Source organism: Amblyraja radiata, chromosome 14 (assembly GCF_010909765.2).
Source record: "Amblyraja radiata isolate CabotCenter1 chromosome 14, sAmbRad1.1.pri, whole genome shotgun sequence".
In the NCBI taxonomy this organism is placed as follows: domain Eukaryota; kingdom Metazoa; phylum Chordata; class Chondrichthyes; order Rajiformes; family Rajidae; genus Amblyraja; species Amblyraja radiata.
Genome location: NC_045969.1, coordinates 33,604,938 through 33,623,307, shown reverse-complemented (window position 1 = coordinate 33,623,307; position 18,370 = coordinate 33,604,938). Strand labels below are relative to the sequence as shown.

At 41.3% G+C, this 18,370-nt stretch overlaps 1 protein-coding gene across 9 annotated transcripts in view; it reads left to right on the top strand.

Moving 5' to 3' along the window:
* usp9x (ubiquitin specific peptidase 9 X-linked) overlaps positions 1-18,370 on the top strand; it is a 217,957-nt gene that overhangs the window by 181,250 nt on the left and 18,337 nt on the right. For all 9 annotated transcript variants that reach the window (XM_033033085.1, XM_033033086.1, XM_033033084.1 and 6 more), the window contains 2 exons: positions 13,627-13,750; positions 14,904-15,129. In XM_033033085.1, coding sequence (XP_032888976.1) covers positions 13,627-13,750; positions 14,904-15,129 — 350 coding nt within the window. The remainder of the gene's footprint in view (positions 1-13,626; positions 13,751-14,903; positions 15,130-18,370) is intronic.

Genomic DNA, 18,370 nt, shown 5'->3' with positions numbered 1-18,370 from the left:
CCGGACCCGCTGCATCCGGAGGGTCAAGGGCATCATTAGAGACAGCACACACCCTGGACACTGCCTCTTCACCCCCCTGCCCTCAGGAAGACGATACAGGACACTGAGCGCCTGCACGACAAGACTAAAAAACAGCTTCTACCATAGGGCTGTGACACTACTGAACTCTATCCCCCTCCCACACTGATTTCCCCCCCCCTCTCTCACACACACCCGCCCATACTCCTATATGTTTATAGTCTAATTTTTAAATAGTTTTTTAAACGTATTTTTATACTCATATTCCTGTGCAGCTGGAGGACTGCTCCAACAAAATTTCGTTGTCTTGTACAATGACAATAAAGATTATTATTATTATTATTACATGAGATATCTTGTCTCTGTGGATGTTTGAGCAAAGATCACTCTTTCCATGTTATTAATGGCAGGGTTTCCCCCTAAAGGGCTTGTCCCACTTGGCCGTCATTTACGCTACAGGCAGGTAGTGACTGACGTGCGACAGTCATGCGACTTCATGCGTCAGCACAGCCGTCTGGAGCGCGTGACGTCATTTGAATACCCAGTTTATGATATTTACCGAGTTTATGATATTTATGGTGATTTTCTAAAATGTTCCAGTTTCTTGAATGGTGCTAGTAATTGGAAAACTGCAGATGTAATGCCCCTATCCAAAAAAAGACGTGAATGAAAAGTAGCAAGCTGCAGACCAAATTAATCTGTAGGAAGGAACTGCAGATGCTGGTTTAATTTGAAGATAGACACAAAATGCAGGAGTAACAGGCAGCATCTCTGGAGAGAAGGAATGGTTGATGTTTCGGGTCAAGATTCTTCTTCAGTCTGAAGAAGGGTCTTGACCCGAAATGCCACCCATTGCTTCTCTCCAGAGATGCTGCCGGTCCCGCTGAGTTACTCAAGCATTTTGTGTCTATCTTCAATTTAAACCAGCATCTGCAGTTCCTTCCTACAGAAATCGGTATCGCACACGAAGATTTTGTGCCCTACAAAATCCTGGAGCGCCGCGCGATACCGTGCGCCATTCCATACCCCTCCATTCCTCTCCGCGCTGCTCCATGCAACCGTCCCGCGTGGCCCACACGCTACCCGTGCATCTCAACGCGACGACGAGGTCGCGTGAATGGCGCGCAAATGACAGCCAAGTGGGACAGGCCCTTAAATCTCCTGAGGTATTACTTAAGATGGCACTAACTGAAAAGAAACAGCTGTTGCTATTCCAGTGGAAAGATCTCTTTGAAATCTCAAAATCGCCACCTCTTCCTACTCCAGTCCATTAACCAAACATGAGATTAACAGTTTCCCTTTGGGATGCATTTAAAGGCTATTGGAACTCTGGTTGAGAAAACATTCCCAGATCGCCTGCGTGCCCCGGGACAGATTTATAGAGTACAAAAGCAAGTAGGTTATGTTGGAAATGTGTGCAATGCTAGGTAGATCACAGGCACTGTACTGTCTAGTTATCGGATTGTAGAAGGGAGGGGGCAGAGGAGAGGCTGTTCCCACAGCTTTGAGTGTTATATTCGTGCAGCGGTCTGGCCAGAGTTGGGGTGATTTACTTGAGAACAAATGAGACCAGGGGGAAAAGAAAGAAAACTACTGGAGGAATTCGATCATAGAGCACAGAACCAGGGCTTCAGGCCATCTTGTTCCTGTCAACCAAGATGTCTTGTCTCAACTATTCCGTTTTGATGCATTTGGCCCAGATCCCTCCAAACCTTTCCTACTTATGTGTCTGTTTATGTTTCCTATTTATGTGTCTTTTAAATGTTGTTTGATGTATCTACCTCAACTTCTACCTCAACTACTTCCTAGCAGCTCGTTCCAAATACACAACCTCTTTGTGATAAAGTTGCCGCTCCTATAAAAATGTTCCCTTATCACCTTAAATCTATACCCTTTAGTTCAGGGGTCGGCAACCTTGTTCTGCATAGGGGGCCAGGACCCATGTCTGTGAGCAGATGGCGGGCCACATCTATCGCCATGGTTAATAAATGGAGGTAATAATAATACATACCAACTAAATGAGTAATTAGTAATAATACAAACTAATAACACATAAATTAGTAATAATACATACTAATAATTCATACTAACTAGTGTGACACTTGGTGATTTTCGCATTAGTTTTCACGTGTTTTTCAATTCGTTTTCTGCAGTTCCCAGATCACTCGCGTCTCCGGGACTAGCTCCAGTTTCCAGGTCGCCTGCATGCCCCGGGACTAGCTGCAGTTCCCAGGTCGCCTGAGTGCCCCGGGACTGGCTGCAGTTCCCAGGTCGCCTGAGTGCCCCGGGACTGGCTGTGGCGCCCAGGTGGCATGCGAGTCCCGTGACTAGCTGTAGCGCACAGGTCGCTTGCGTGCCCGGAACTGGCTGCAGTTCCCAGGTTGCCTGTGAGCCCCGAGACTGGCTGTAGCGCCCAGGTAGCCTGCGTGCCCCGGGATTGGCTGTGGCACCCAGGTCGCTTGCGAGCCCCGGGACTAGCTGTAGCGCCCAGGCCACCTGCGAGCCCCGTGACCGGCTGTAGCGCCCAGGTCGCCTACGTGCTCCGGGACTGGCTGCAGATCCCAGGTCGCCTGCGAGCCCCAGGACTGGCTGCAGTTCCCAGGTCACCTGCGTGTCCGTAACAGACAGGTAAAGAAATTACAATTTCTAGCAAAAGACCAAGTCTTCATGGAGAAGATCAGCTGCTGGCTGGTACATTGGCATATCATAATCAGTAGCATCATCATAATCCTCAGACTGCAACCAATAAGCAACTCTGTACACCCTATTTTTCCTCAACTTTTCAATTTTGGCATTGTAAACCTACATGCTTTTCTGCCCACTACTTTCCCATTGGGACCGATTTTTTCCAAACGAGGTATACAAGTACAAGATGTGTCCATTTTAAGATCCCTCTTAGACTCGGGCATGACAGAGAAATTCACTTCAAGGTGAGCTCGGGCTGGGCATTTGGATTGACAATTTTGCATTTCTTCTTCAGAGGCATCTGAAAAATATAAAGAAAAAAACCACTGAACAGCATTTAGTAGAAACAAGATTTTATTTGCAGTTTTAGAAAAAAAGTAGAAATGATTTTGTTCAACAAAATGCCTAACACAAGTTAACAAATAATAAATTCCCAACAAAAAATTCATATTCATCAGTGTCATCAAATCAATCAAGTTCATCTAAATTCAAATTACTAGATCTAAACATCTATCCCAATCTTAAGAAAATGTTAAAGATAATTTTTTTAAATAGCCAGTATCCAAATAACAAACTGATCCCATTCACACAAGAATTCACAATATAACATGATTTTTAAAACTCACCTTGTCATGAATTTCTATGCCAAATCAAAGAAATTGAATGTTTAATTCCCATAAATTTTACTCTGTTGGTTTATAACTCTGCCACAGAAGGTAGTTGAGGCCAGTTCATTGGCTATATTTAAGAGGGAGTTAGATGTGGCCCTTGTGGCTAAAGGGATCAGGGGGTATGGAGAGAAGGCAGGGATGGGATACTGAGTTGGATGATCAGCCATGATCATATCGAATGGCGGTGCAGGCTCGAAGGGCCGAATGGCCTTCTCCTGCACCTATTTTCTATGTCTATGTAAGGGCCGTTTTACACAGACATGTGTTCAAAATCCACAAACATCCACTCTCAAGATAATTTTTAAAAAAATGTTTTGCACAATCATGTCACAAGAACGTCTAAATTATCTATATTTTGTGTAATTGTCTATCCATGATCATTATTTTCATACTAAGTATCTGACTAAAAACTATGTACTGTGGAAGTTTTTAGTCAGATATTTAGTATGAAAATATTGATCGTAGATAGACAATAACACAAAATCTAGGTAATTTAAATGTTCTTATGACATGACTGCACAAAATAATGAATTTGATTATCTTGAGAGTGGAAGATTGTGGATTATGATACAGAGATCGGATTGTGGCCGCCACCATGATTTTGCTCACACTCACAGCCGGCAGGCAATACACGGCCGATATCGGGGACTAAATAACATATTTTGCATCATCAGATTAAAATGAAATTACACCAAAAACTAGATAAGATGTTAAATAAACGTCCTACAGTACATACCTTTTGTTTTGTCCTGAACTTGCGATCCGTGATTTTGAAGGCGTTGAAGTTGGGCCCGACTTTCGTCCAGCGATTCAATAGTCAAGCAACATTTTTTTTAAAATCGCGAACAGTATGACAGAACGAAATGTCCTCATAAGCTTGTCGTACGAGGAAATCCCTCCCTGACAACCAATAAGAACCTGCATTTTACTAAACCCCCCCTCCCCCCCCAGCCTCTCGAGTCGCACGCACAGGCAGTGGGCAGATCTAGAGTGCCACTGATGGCAGGAATTTGTAACAAGGCTACACTTTAAGATCACCATTCAGTCTCCTATGCTGTAAGGAATAAAGTCCGAGCCTGCCCCACCTCTCCCTAGAACTCAGGCCCTTAATTATGAAAACATCCTTGTAAATCTGGTCTGCACTCTTTCCAGCGTAATGGAATCTTTCCTATAGCAGAGCGATCAAAACAACACAATACTCAAAATGTGGCCTCACCACCGTTTTGTACAACTGTAACATAACATCCCAACTTCTTTACTCAAAAACCACATTCACCACCCTATTTACCTGTGACTGTGTACTTGTATTCCTAGATCCCTCTACTCTTCACCGCACATCAGGGTCACAGTGTTCATTATAAACAACAACACTCCTCAGGACCATTCCGTTCATTTTGCTCAATGGATCAAGCTGCATGTGTGAAATGAGTAAACAATGTTTCAGGTCGGAACCCTTTTTCAGACTGATGGAGTAGATCGCTAATGCATTTCACTCAGCCTTTTTGATTTTTGAAGTGTGTATCAATTTGGGTCTCACTCAACATTCAATAATACTGACAGTTGTCAATGGCTCAATTCTAGCAGGCAGTGCTGGAAATTTACAAATATTTAACAATATTAAGCGGGCATTGTGATTTATTGCCTCAGAAACACAGGCTCAATTTTGGTAACAGGCAGAGATTAATCTTATCCAGCCTTCCAGGGTTGTTACTGTTGGCAGGGCAATACCAACTTCTGTAAAGGTATGTTCATGTCTCTGAGGCCTGCATTTAAAGCCCATTCCTATTGGCCTGGAAAAAGTGATCTATTTCCTTGAACAATTACAGGTGTTGTGAAGGTATTCCCATGTTGCTGTTAGATAAGAACTTCCAAGACCTTGACCAAGTGACCCTCATGTTAGGCTCTTGAGAATTGCAGAACAAAGTGCTGATAGTGGCATTCCCATATGCCTACTATCCTTATTGTGGGTGTTGGATGTTGCAGATTTGTATTATACTTTTGAAGAAGTATTGGATAATTGCTGCAGGGCAAACTTATAAAATAGTCTGTTTGTTGAGGGGTGGGTGGTCAGTGTAAATGTTTGGCAGGGAGATAAAATATTAATCAACATAATCATCTTGTGCACGCTATTCCAAGCAAGCTGGGAGTATTCTATCACATTCCCAGCAAGCCTTGAGGACAGAAAAAATAACATCACTCAGCAGTTCAGGCTGTACCTGTAGAAAGAGAACATTTAAACTTAAAGAACCTTTATGGTGAATGAGAAATAGAGAAAACAGGTTATTTTGAAATTATAGAGAGAAGGAAGGTTGGGATGCAAAACAATATCCTCGATGGAACTAGGAATAACCTGCTGATAAATTGTTGATGAATCCAACTGATAAACTAATGAAAACAATCAGAAAGGGCGGCACGGTGGCGTAGCTGTAGAGCTACTGCCTTACAGTGCCAGAGACCCGGGTTCGATCCTGACTACAGGTGCATGTCTGTATGGAGTTTGTACGTTCTCCCCGTGACCTGTGTTGGTTTCCTCGGAGATCTTCGGTTTCCTCCCACACTCCAAAGACATACAGGTTTGTAGGTTAATTGGCTTGGGGTAAATGTAAAAATTGTACCTAGTGTGTGTAGAGTAGCGTTAATGTGCTGGGATCGCTGGTAGGTTCAGACTCGGTGGGCCGAAGGGCCTGTTTCCGCGCTGTATCTCTAAACTAAACTAAAGGGACGTGTAAAAGCTGTGAAATGCAGGCCAGAACAATAGGAAATGCCCAGAATAGACAATAGGTGCAGGAGGAGGCCATTCAGCCCTTCGAGCCAGCACCGCCATTCAATGTGATCATGGCTGATCATCATCAATTAGTACCCCATTCCTGCCTTCTCCCCATATCCCCATGACTCCGCTATCTTTAAGAGCCCTACCTTGCTCTCTCTTGAAAGTATCCAGAAGCATCAGTGAAGAGAGGGAAACTGAATTAATATTACCGATGGGCAGCGGAACTGGCTCATTCTGAATCGGAGAAAAGGTGACAACTGAAATTGAATCTACCTATTACATGCCAGTTTAGTGGCCATTTCCCATCTACACACTCCTGAAATTGGTGCTGCAATGTGCCCAGATGGAAGATGATCATCTTGTAAAGATTTCTTAATATTTTCAACATAATGCTTTGTTGTAAACTCCCCGCCTCTTTAGTTTTTTTAACAACTAATCTTTCTGCTTTGAATATCATATAAACATAAGTAGAACATATCTAATGTCAAACTTGCAGTTAATAGTATTGGATTGTCCCCAATTAGATGAGGCCCTCTGAAAATATGGAAATTGATAATATGACAAATATGTAAAAGAACCAAACAAATCCTGCACTGCCACTTTAACTCCTTACTTTATTTTAAAAATGACTTTCCTTCCAGCCATTGTTTACTATGAATTATGCCTACATTTATTTCTTCCTACTCTTCCAGAGGCACGTTCCACGTTCTTCCATTTTACTGTGGTAATTCATTGAAATGCCTCTGAGAACATTTCCATTTTCTACTTCCATCTCTATTAGAAAAAAATCCTGAAATCCTTCTGAGATATGGTTTCATGTACTCAACTCATGCACTCCGCTGTTATCTTTCTTTGTTTATTTTTGTGTTTTTTCTTTTATCAAACTCCATATGAAGGTATGAACTGTCTCGTCTATATTTGTGGCTTGTTAAACAGAATAGGTTTTACCTGGTACTTTAGATTAACTACCTCATCTTAACTACCTCCAAATTGCCATTTGTATGGATTTAAATGATTTATAAAAAAGTAAGATTGCAGATGTTGAAAATCTGAAATAAAACCTGAAGTATTCAGCATTAGTGGAAAGAGAAACAGTTAATAGTTTGGGTCAAGGACCCTTCATCAAAAAGTATTTGTCCTGAAAAGTAACTGCTCTTTCCACCAATGTTACCTAACCTGTTGGATAGTAAGGAAGCCTTGCTTCAAAATTGAAATAATTCATATATTGACAGTGGAAAAGACTCAAATTATGTTGAATTAATGTAGAATCTAAATGCTCAATGTCAGAGCTTTCAGAAATATGCACAAAAGACTGAAAGTAAATGCTGGTCCCTTGGAGGTTGTACTAAAAAGTATTATAATGAGAAACCAGGAAATGTTAAATATTTTGTCTTTCTAAACGGCCCTTCCAGGTGAGGTATTATTTCATATGCATTTCGTGCAATTTTTTCTATTGCATTCAGTGCTTGCAATATGGCCGTTACTACATTGACAAGCTCAAGCATAGACTAGGCGGTTACTTTGCCAAGCACCTGCGCTCTTTCTGCAATGGCCATTTGAATTCCAGTTTGCTTGCCAATTCATCTTCCCATTCCCACACAAATCCATCTGCTCAGTTTGAGGTAACTTGCACCCCCTGAGTTCCTTTTACTCTAGTTCTGATCTACTTGGGTTCCTCCCCATCACCCACTCACACATTACCACTCGCTCTTATCCCCTTCCCCGCTGGTTCCATCTGCCCATCATCCTCCCTTATTGGGCTCCCCTCTCCCATCATAGATGAAGCCCTCACATGTGTCTCCACGGTATCCCGCAGCTCTCCCTCCCATGAGTCGCAACAGAGACAGTTCCTCTAGTCCTTACCTTTCACCCCATCAGCCGTCGCATACAACACATAATCCTCAGCTATTTTTTACCACCTCCAATGGAATCCCACCACTAGTTACATCTTCCCATTCCATCCCTTTCCGCATTCCGCAGACTGTTTCCTCCACATTTCCTGGTTAACATCCCTTCCCACCCAAACCACCCCATCCCCAGGTACCTTCCCCTGCAACCGCAGGAGATGCAACACCTGTCCCTTTACCTCACCCCTCGACTCTGTCCAGGGACCCCAACAGTCTTTTCAGGTTAGGCAAAGTTTCACTTGCACCCTCACCAACCTCATCTACCGTATCCGTGTTCAAGCTGTGGACTCTTATAACAAATGTAGACTGGGCGATCGTTTTGCTGAACACTTTCGCTCACTTGAACCTACCTGTTCTCCCGGTTGCTAAACACTTTAATTCTCCTTCCCATTCCCACACAGACATTTCTGCCCTAGGCCTCCTACATTGTCAGAGTGTGGCTAAATGCAAATTGGAGGAACAGCATCTCATATTTTGCTTGGGCTGCTTACAACCCAGTGGTATGAATATTGATTTTTCTAACTTCAAGTAACTCCGGAATTCCCTCTCTCTCCATTCCTCCCCCACCCAAGTTACACCAGCTTCTCGTTTTCACCCAACAAACAGCTAATATTCCTTTATCATCATTACATTTTAACATATCTTTCATTCATTGTTCTATATCTCTCTACATCATCATCTATATCTCTCGTTTCCTTTTCCCGTGACTTGCAGTCTGAACAAAGGGTCTCGATCCGAAACGTCACCCATTCCTTCTCTCCAGGGATGCTGCCTGTCCCGCTGAGTTACTCCAGCTTCTTGTGTCTATCTCCACTTATCATCCTCCTTACTTATCACATTCTACAAAGTGTCGCCATTTGTCACTTCCAGCCTTTGTCTCTATCTCCCCCCCCCTTCCCCCAGCTGATTCCATTTGCCCATCATCTCCCTCTTCACCTGGATCCACCTATCACTTGCCTTTTCCGTCCTCACCCTTCCCCTTCACCTCTATAGTGGCCATCTCCCATCTGCACACTCAGACCCGATGAAGGCCCGGGCCCTAAACATTGACCTCCCTCTACCTCCATATATTCTGCATTATCTCACTGAGCTCCTCCAGTGGTTTGCGTTTCTTTGTTCCTGTGTTGAGTATGATGTCGTGCATTTGGGTTTGCAAAAGGCATACTCAGGTGCCAGCCATAGGATGTTGTCCCAATTGTTGGTTACGATCTAGGAACAGCATAAGACAATCGGGTCATTTTCGGGGTGGTAATCAACAATTGGTGCTCAGACCAGAGCTGTTTACAACCTGAATCATGAAAGGACTATATGAAATTGGCTGAGGATACAAAACTAGGTGGAAAGTTAAACTAAAGAGCACACAGCTGAGAGATATTGCAACTTGGCGACACTTTGTAGAATGTGATAAGCAAGGAGGTAGTGAATGGGCTATTGTGTAGAAAAATGTTAAGTTATTCATTGCAAAATAAAGAATTTGCCTATAAAATATTTACGTTGAAATCCCCAAACAATAAAGCCAGTATTACTAAAATGATGGAAATATCCTGCTGGTTAGTTGCATTTGTGAATTGAGAAACGTTCAGGTTGACAATCTGTCACTGTCGTTGTTTTCAATACTCAAAATTAACTCAGGCCACGCGGAGAATTCTTCAAGAAGTTTAAACTTTTATTTGCAAACAAAAGTTGGATCCCCCATGTCATCAGTCCACGTGGAGCTCTCTGAGCCACAAACAAAGGATCATCTCTTTTTATACCACTTTCAACTCTGTATGCCCCACCCGTGTTACATTTCCATATCCAATCATTTTCCGACATTCCATCATCATCAGCGAATCACTTGCTCCCACTTATCTCCTCCTTCCCAGTACATTTCCATATTTGCAACTGATGTAGGTAGTCACATGACTCCCCCTTTGTGGCCCATCGCCTGCCATGTGCTCTTAACTTCTTTGTTCAGTCGTTTCATTCTAACAAAGTCATATCCAAGAAAAGTGGACAATTCCCAGAACACATTTCTCAAAATATAAGAGATACAGTGGTCACTCAATTTATATAAACAAGACAATGTTCCCATTAAACTCTATATGTCTTGGGGAAGAATGTTACCTCTTAAACTACAGATCTAAACACAGGGGTCTAATGTTTATAATCCTAATTAAAGCACAATATATTTCCCAGATGGTCTCATTATAATTCACATAGTTAAACTAACATTACCTTATATTATAAACCTTAAAAGTATGAATTTGCTCTATCTTCGCAAACACACACCTCCTGCCTCCACGCACACAGGGGTCGTATAAATGTCACACTTGACAAATGACAATTGCTTCTTGGCTAGCACACACGCCCTCCCCCTTTCTTGTTATCTCTGGGGGATGGCATTCCAACCTCATCCTTGGGCCTCTTTATGGCCTTTCTTTCACGCTGACAGCATTACTCAAAAGAATGTTTACATCTGCAGACCACTGACTTATCTCAGATCAAAACAAAGTTACTTTCTTAGATACATATATATAAAAATAAAAGATACAACCTGCTCAAATGTATCACCTCTTATCTCAACATATGTGTAATTAAACGTATCAAACTTAATACAAAATCCATTATTATTCCAGCCTTGTGGTCTTGGATGTATAACCAGTCATAAATCTTGAGCCATGTCATTACAACACTTCACAAGAATATGACATCGAGAAAGAGCAAATGACCTGTGACCAAATGGCCTGAGAGGCCCACTGCCTAATCAGACTTTTTAAGATATAACTTCTTTTCAATACAAGATTAAATAAGATACATTTAATATAATATATACTATATCACCAGAGTAAAGTTAGATTTTTTTAAATGTTTTAAGATATGGAGTAACTATGGAGGGAAGCAATAGCAACGTCTCTGATGGGATGAAAGGCTGGAAAGATACAATGATAAATGAAATGATGGAGCAAGGAGAATTGGGTAGTTATGGGACAAGTGGTGAATCAAAAAGTGGTCTGGACCAGGCACAAACAGCTGCCGCTGAATCATTGCAAAGCTGTTGAACTTGGTGCAGAGTTCTGAAGTATGTAATGTGCTTGATATTTTTTTTAAAAGCGTCCTTGAGCTATATTGGAACAAGTCTTAGAGGGACTCACAATACATGCAACAAGAATATTTGGGTCAAACTTAAGAATGGATATGTTTTGCAAAGCACTTGGCTTTCTTCGGCAGAGATAAATGTAAGCAGTTAATACAGTATATAAATTGAAATGATAGTCCACCCTGCTGAATGTTGAGTTTTGAGGCACAGGTCGACAAAAGTGAGTAAAAGAACAGCTGTTGCAGCCCCTGTCGTTGCAAAGATCTGTCATCATGGCAAGAGAAGGAAATATTGACAACAAATCTTGAACGGGAATATGTAATTTTGTCACAGACTGGAGGTACATAATTGTCGGAATATGATCTATTGAACTTGAATCTGTGCCAGATGATGGTAAGCAGATTCTGGGAGGGAGTGATGGGAAAGAGTGAAAGCATGAATTTTGTATTCAAGCGTCCTGCCATCTAAAACTGAGAATATTTTTTATTTGGGAGACGTAGGCATATTGGGATGGAATGGGGTAGCGTTGTGAGAAAATATAGTAATTTAGACCAAGAAACTGGGAGAAAGGAGAGGAGAATTTGCAAGGAACAGAATGGGAGACTGGTTGGTGAAGGAAATGGACTTTGCCTGTGGCTTCTTGGTAATTACTACAGTTGGACTTGACCCTTTCCATGACCATTTTTTCCCATCAGCAGATATTTCATGGAATGAAATAAACTGAATGCATTGTAGTGTTTTGTCAATTGCTAATTTTATTTGTCAAATGTTTATGAGCGTCTTTTTAGACTTGTGTGTACACATTTCTCATGTGTAAATTAATATTTCTGTTATTTTATCGCAAAAATGAAGGCCACTCAACCTACTGTGTCCTTGCTGACCAAATATTGATTAAACTATTTGCGTTTCCAAATTCCTGGGCTATTACCTTGAGGCACTTTTCTAAATTAATTAAAGATTTCTGCCTCCACCACCCTTTTAGACACGTTCCCCAACCACGTTATTCATTCTAAGATGAATAAAGATTTCCTGGCCATTCCCCTCAAATATTTGAACCACTTATCTACAACCTGTGCTCTCTGGGCACTTAACTTTCTACTAAGAGAAATGAGGATTTGTCTTGCCTAGTTAAGCCCCTGACCCACTGTGCGAGGTAATTCAAGAGTTCTCCCGAGTTTTTAAAAAAAACGGACTTGTGGTAAGTACGCAGAATGTACTTACCGGGAACGTCAGAGCTTGGGACATCTCTTAGCGGCTCGTAACGCTAGCGGCAGGTACCCGGGAAAGGCGGTAAACTCGTGAAAATTTTTCAGCATTGTGGAAACATTTCCACGAGAGCCCCAAGTACCCACAAACGGCCATTAACGCAATTCTCCGAGTTCGAATCAGGGGAAACTCATGAGAATTCTTGAATTACCTTGTACAGTGGGACAGGGGCATTAGTTCAACTGGACCCCTAATTTTTTTTAAATAGATTTTTTAAAATTTCCTTGTGCCATTTTGTTCCAAGGGAAAAAAAAACCCAGACCAGCTGGTTTCTCATAATCATAATCTTCCAGCCCTAAAAACTGTAAATTTCCGCTTCACCTCCATTGTAATTTGATTGTTACTGTAGTCTAGAATAGAATAGAATAGAATAGAATAGCCTTTAATAGCCTAGAGAACAGAATTAAATACAGCACGGTGAATATTTGATAGTTTTAGAAGTCCACAGCAAATTTTGGAATCATTGACATAATTATTTGTGGTCCCTACTTTGAATCTGAATACTTCATAAAAACCATAAAAATAATTGGTTTGTTAAGCCCAGCCAAAACACATTGCATTTTTGTTTCCAGTCGATGGACGTCCCATCGATGGTTGTATCCTTGCTTTCTCCCTATAAACCCATTCTTAATCCAACTTGCCACTCCACTTGAATCCAATAAGTTAGTAATTTCTTGATCCATCTGCTCTGTGAACTATCTTGCTGAAATGATTTCTCCTACACCAAATGCACATTTGAATGTAGAGCACTCATTGCATGAGACCTTTGGAAATATAACTTCTAAAGTCAATTGTCCCTTCCAAGCATGCATCATCTTTCCTCCTAAGATTATTACTGAAAGAATTTTGCACTTTAGTGAATCAATAGAACTGTTTTCTATCTACTCTAGAGTCTGTCCCATATCTGTAATTTAATCATGCTCCACGTATTTCTAAAAGCCACTGCATTTTAAAAACTTGTTGAATTTTGTGGGAATTAATTTTTCAGATTTATTATATTGCTCTGTGAAAGTGAAATTTTAAACTTGCATATTTTACCTTGCATAAATTATGGATCTCAAGGATAGATACAATGATGTAGAGTGATGAAACGCCATAGTGTTCACCTCCTGACTTTGAAATTGTTGCAATAACTTATGTACATTTTCATTTGTGTTTGCATTCAAATGAGAAACCCATTAATATTGCTTTCAGTAAGCTATTGACTCTCAATAAATCTGATTTATGTAGGACAAGATCATCTATTATCAGAAGCTGAAGAATTGGCTATGATAAGCATTCAACTTGCTGCAAGATTCTTGTTTAATACTGGGTTTCACACAAAGAAAATAGTCCGAGGTCCAGCAAGTGAATGGTGAGTGCTTATTTGTAATGTTTGTTTTTTCCAAGCAATTGTCTACTTTCGTTTACCTTAACCAAGTACTGAAGACATTACAATATTTTCATGTGTTGAAGTCTACTGCTCATTGAAGAATTTCTAAAGGGAAAAAAAAGAGAATTTATAAATTTCCATCATCGGCATTTAGCTTTGAAATCAAAATGTATATCAGCATCCATTACCAATGCAAAACTTAACTTGGCTGATTTTGCATTTGTCTAATGGAATGCTTTGGACAGTTGATACAGGTAGACTTTTGGGATAGTTCCCATGAGATTTGTTATCTATCAATTTATTTTCACATTTTAAATTGCATAAGACTACAATTTTAAATCGCTGCAATATTAGCAGTTTGGATAATCTAATATCTCCACTGTTATTAAACTACATTTTTTGTCCTGCATTGGGTGAGGTTAGTTTTTAAACACTGAATCAAAGCATTTGATCTATGAAATAAATGCTGGTACATCCTGAAATGTAACTCATTGGCTAATAATTAAAGGGGAAAAAATGGTGCTTTGGTGATCTTGGCAAGAGGGATTTCTTTACTCACTGTCACATCCCAACCCATGATCCACCACACACAACCTGGTGAAATGTGCTTTACCCAGGCTCTTACTGGACAATTTGCTGCAAAAGGCTTTATACGTATCATAAGGCACAGGAAATCCACAATAAAGCTTTTGGTGACTGTAGAATTGTATTGCTGTAATCATTGTTACATGTTTCTAGACAGAAAATAAAATAACTCAACTCATTTTTTAATTGCTTTTCACTATCAGTTCTTAAATTTGATCATGTTTTTATTTTACAAGTGGCTGTTAATCATCTGCCTCAGGATAGACTTGCTGACTGTTGCATCAATATTGTAATCTTGTTCTTGGTTATGTCCATGGATGTTATTTTTACTCATATGATTTTTGAGCAGCATGAAGTCCTCTCATATCCAAATCTTCTGCACAGATTTGAACGCTGAGAGCAATTCTAATGCCCCAAGTGAATAAATGAATTTGTTATTCAGAATAGGGATTGGATCAAATCACAGTGTGTAATGCTGAGTAATACAGTTATCTATCAAGCAGAATAGTTTTATCATTTTAACTAATTTAAGCTTCTTTTCCCCTCACAGGTATGATGCATTGTGTATCCTGCTCCGTCACAGCAAGAATGTACGCTGTTGGTTTGCACATAATGTTCTTTTTGCCTATCCAAATCGCTTCTCGGAATACCTTTTGGAGTGCCCTAGCACTGAAGTAAGAAGTGCGTTTGCTAAGCTCATAGTATTTCTTGCACATTTTTCATTACAAGATGGACCATGCCCTTCACCATTTACATCCCCTGGACCCTCCACTCAGGTAAGATCATTCATCAGCTGGGAAAATACCAGTTCAGATTTGTGATGGAACAACATTTTTACTTCTAGTTGTTTGTTCTGTGAATAATAATTACTGACTTGTACCCAGTTAATTCTACCTTTCTTTCAGGGTTCAAACAATTGCAATTTTTCTTTTTACTTTGTGTAGAAGTTTTCTCTTTGCTAAATTCTTAATTACTAAGGCAGACTGACCTCCTGCATTTTTCTGTCAAACGGCACATGTAAATTTATTTTCTACACCAGAGAATGAGGGAAACAAGCTTAGGAAGCTCGAGTGTTTAACGGAGTAACATTTAGACCATTTAAGTAGATGAGCATCAAAACTGACGTTACTTCAACTTGTTTCTGAAGATGCTAAATGCATTCCTTCACTTTAATGGCACGAAATTTCGTTCAGACTTCGGCCTGAATGACAATAAAGGAAACCCTGTAACCCTGTAATGGCCAATTTTTACTGGGTGTAGCCATTGGTTTGAGTGGCGAGCGTTCAACTAGTGTACCACAATTAAATCCTGGATTTTCGTACTAAAGCCAAGATGTATTTTGTGGCAGTGCCTCATCTGCCACTACATTTAACCATTGAACTGATAATGTAGGATGTTAGATCTGACCATAAGATGATCCAATGTTCTCTCGACTCTGGATCAGTTCCTGTGGATTGGAGGGTAGCCAATGTAACCTCACTTTTTAAGAAAGGAGGGAGAGTGAAAATGGGGAATTAAATACCAGTTAGCTTTACATCGGTAGTGGGGAAGATGCTTAAGTCGATTGTTAAAGATATTATAGCAGTGCATTTGGAAAGCAGTGACATGATCGGTCAAAGTCAGCATGGATTTATGAAGGGGAAATCATGCTTGACTAATCTTCTGGAATTTTTTGAGGATGCAACAACTAGAATGGATAAGGGAGAGCCAATGGATGTGGTGTATCTGAATTTTCAAAAAGCCTTTGACAAGGTCCCACACGAGATAAGTGTGCAAAATTAGAACACATGGTATTGGGGATAGAGAACTGGATAGAGAACTAGTTGGCAGACAGGAAGCAAAGAGTAGGAATTAACGTGTCATTTTCAGAATGACAGACACTGACTCGGCTCAGTGCTGGAACCCCAGTTATTTACAATATATATTAACCATTTAGACGAGGGAATTAAATGTGACATCTCCAAGTTTGCGGATGACACAAAGCTGGGTGGCGGTGTGAGCTGCGATGAGGATTCTATGAGGCTGCAGGGTGACTTGGATAGGTTGGGTGAGTGGACAGATGCATGGCAGATGCAGCATAATGTGGATAAATGTGAGGTTATCCACTTTGGTGGCAAGAACAGGAAGGCAGATTATTATCTGAATGGTAGACACAAAATGCTGGAGTAACTCAGCGGGTGAGGCAGCATCTCTGGCGAGAAGGAATGGGTGACGTTTCAGGTCGAGATCCTTTTCTATCTGAATCGTGTCAGATTAGGAAAAGGGGAGGTGCAACAAGACCTGGGTATGCTTGTACATCAGTCACTGAAAGTAAGCATGCAGGTACAGCTGGCAGTGAAGAAAGCTAATAGCAGGTTGGCCTTCATTGCAAGAGGATTTTTAGTTTAGGAGCAAGGAGGTTGTAGTTGTACAGGGGCCGTGAGACCGCACCTGGAGTATTGTGTGCAATTTTAGTCTCCTAATTTGAGGAAGGACATTATTGGTATTGAGGGAGTGCAGCTTAGGTTCACCAGGTTAATTCCCGGGATGATGGGACTGCCATATGATGAAAGAATGGGTCGACTGGGCTTGTATTCACTGGAATTTAGAAGGATGAGAGGGTATCTTATAGAAACATATGAAATTCTTAAACGATTGGACAGGCTACATGCAGGAAAAATATTCCTGATGTTGGGGGAGTCCAGAACCAGGGGTCACAGTTTAAGAATAAGGGGTCGGCCATTTAGGACTGAGATGGGGAAAATTTGTTCACCCAGAGCAGCTTTTCTCAACCTTTTGACCCTTGCGCGACCATTGAAATAATTTTCATGTCTCAGGGAACCCCTACATAAAAATTATTATGTATCTTTATTAATCTCTTTCTCTTTCCTAAACTTAAAGTACATAAGGCAAACATAATATATATTTCTGACAACTGGTTTTAGCAAAAATGACTTTTTCTCAAGTTTATTGACAATGCAAAAATAATAACTGAAATCAAAACTGTTTGTTCAAGAGACCTCATAAGGAGGTTTTCATTCACACAAAAATATCAACCATATCTGTAAACACAAAAAAGTAAAAAATGTAAAAAAGATAAATAACGATAAATAACACTTAATCATATCTATATACTTTAAAAACTCTGTGTGTGTGGGTGTATGTCATTTTGCTTTTGAAACGTATCTCCTCGAAAACCAAACCCAAAAACGCTGAGATTTTTACAATTTCGGTAGGGATTTAACTTATGATTTCAGAAATCCACTCCTCTCTAAATTCAGTCAATTATTTTCCCAGATTTTGAATGAAGTTGTTCACAAAACCCACTTTTTCAAAAATAATCACCGCTTGCCAGCTGCTGACGTCACAATGCCCACATGCCCACCAATCCAGGCCCACCTGCCTCCTGGCCCCACTGCTGTGGATTAATGCAGCTGCTGTCAATGCGCACGCGCCGTTTTCCACGAGGTACATTTGCCCACTTATCCCCCCGTTCTTCAAAAGACGCAGAAAGATCGAGAAAGTTCTGCAGCAAAGATTCTAAAGCTCAGCTATAAGATCTTTGTTCTGCAGATCTCGGGGCAGCGGCGCCTCACGCTCTGAACCTTCTCACTGCCAGCGCATCTCGTGAAGCCGCGCCCCTCACCCGCCCACCCGCTCATTCCAGCTGTGGGTTTCCAGAGAATCAGAAGCTGCTTCTGTCTCTCCTCATTTGGCAGCCCACTCACACGCCCGGCTCCCCTCTACTTCCCCCCCCCCCCCCCCCCTCCCTTCCCTCCTCTTCTCACCTCCTCCCCTCTCCTTCCTCCCTCTCTCCCCTCTCCTCTCTCCCAAAGATCCTATACCGCTATAGGATCTTTGCTCTCTACCCGTCTCCTCTCCGGGGAGGCCCGGCTCTGTCACATTGGCGGAAGCCACGATCGGCTGGTCCCCCCGCTGGTTTTCACCGTCCTCAGATCGCTCCGTGCCTCGCTCGGGCTACCACCCCGCCCCTCTCCTCTCGTTCTCTCTCTCTCACTCCCTCTCCCCCTCTCTCTA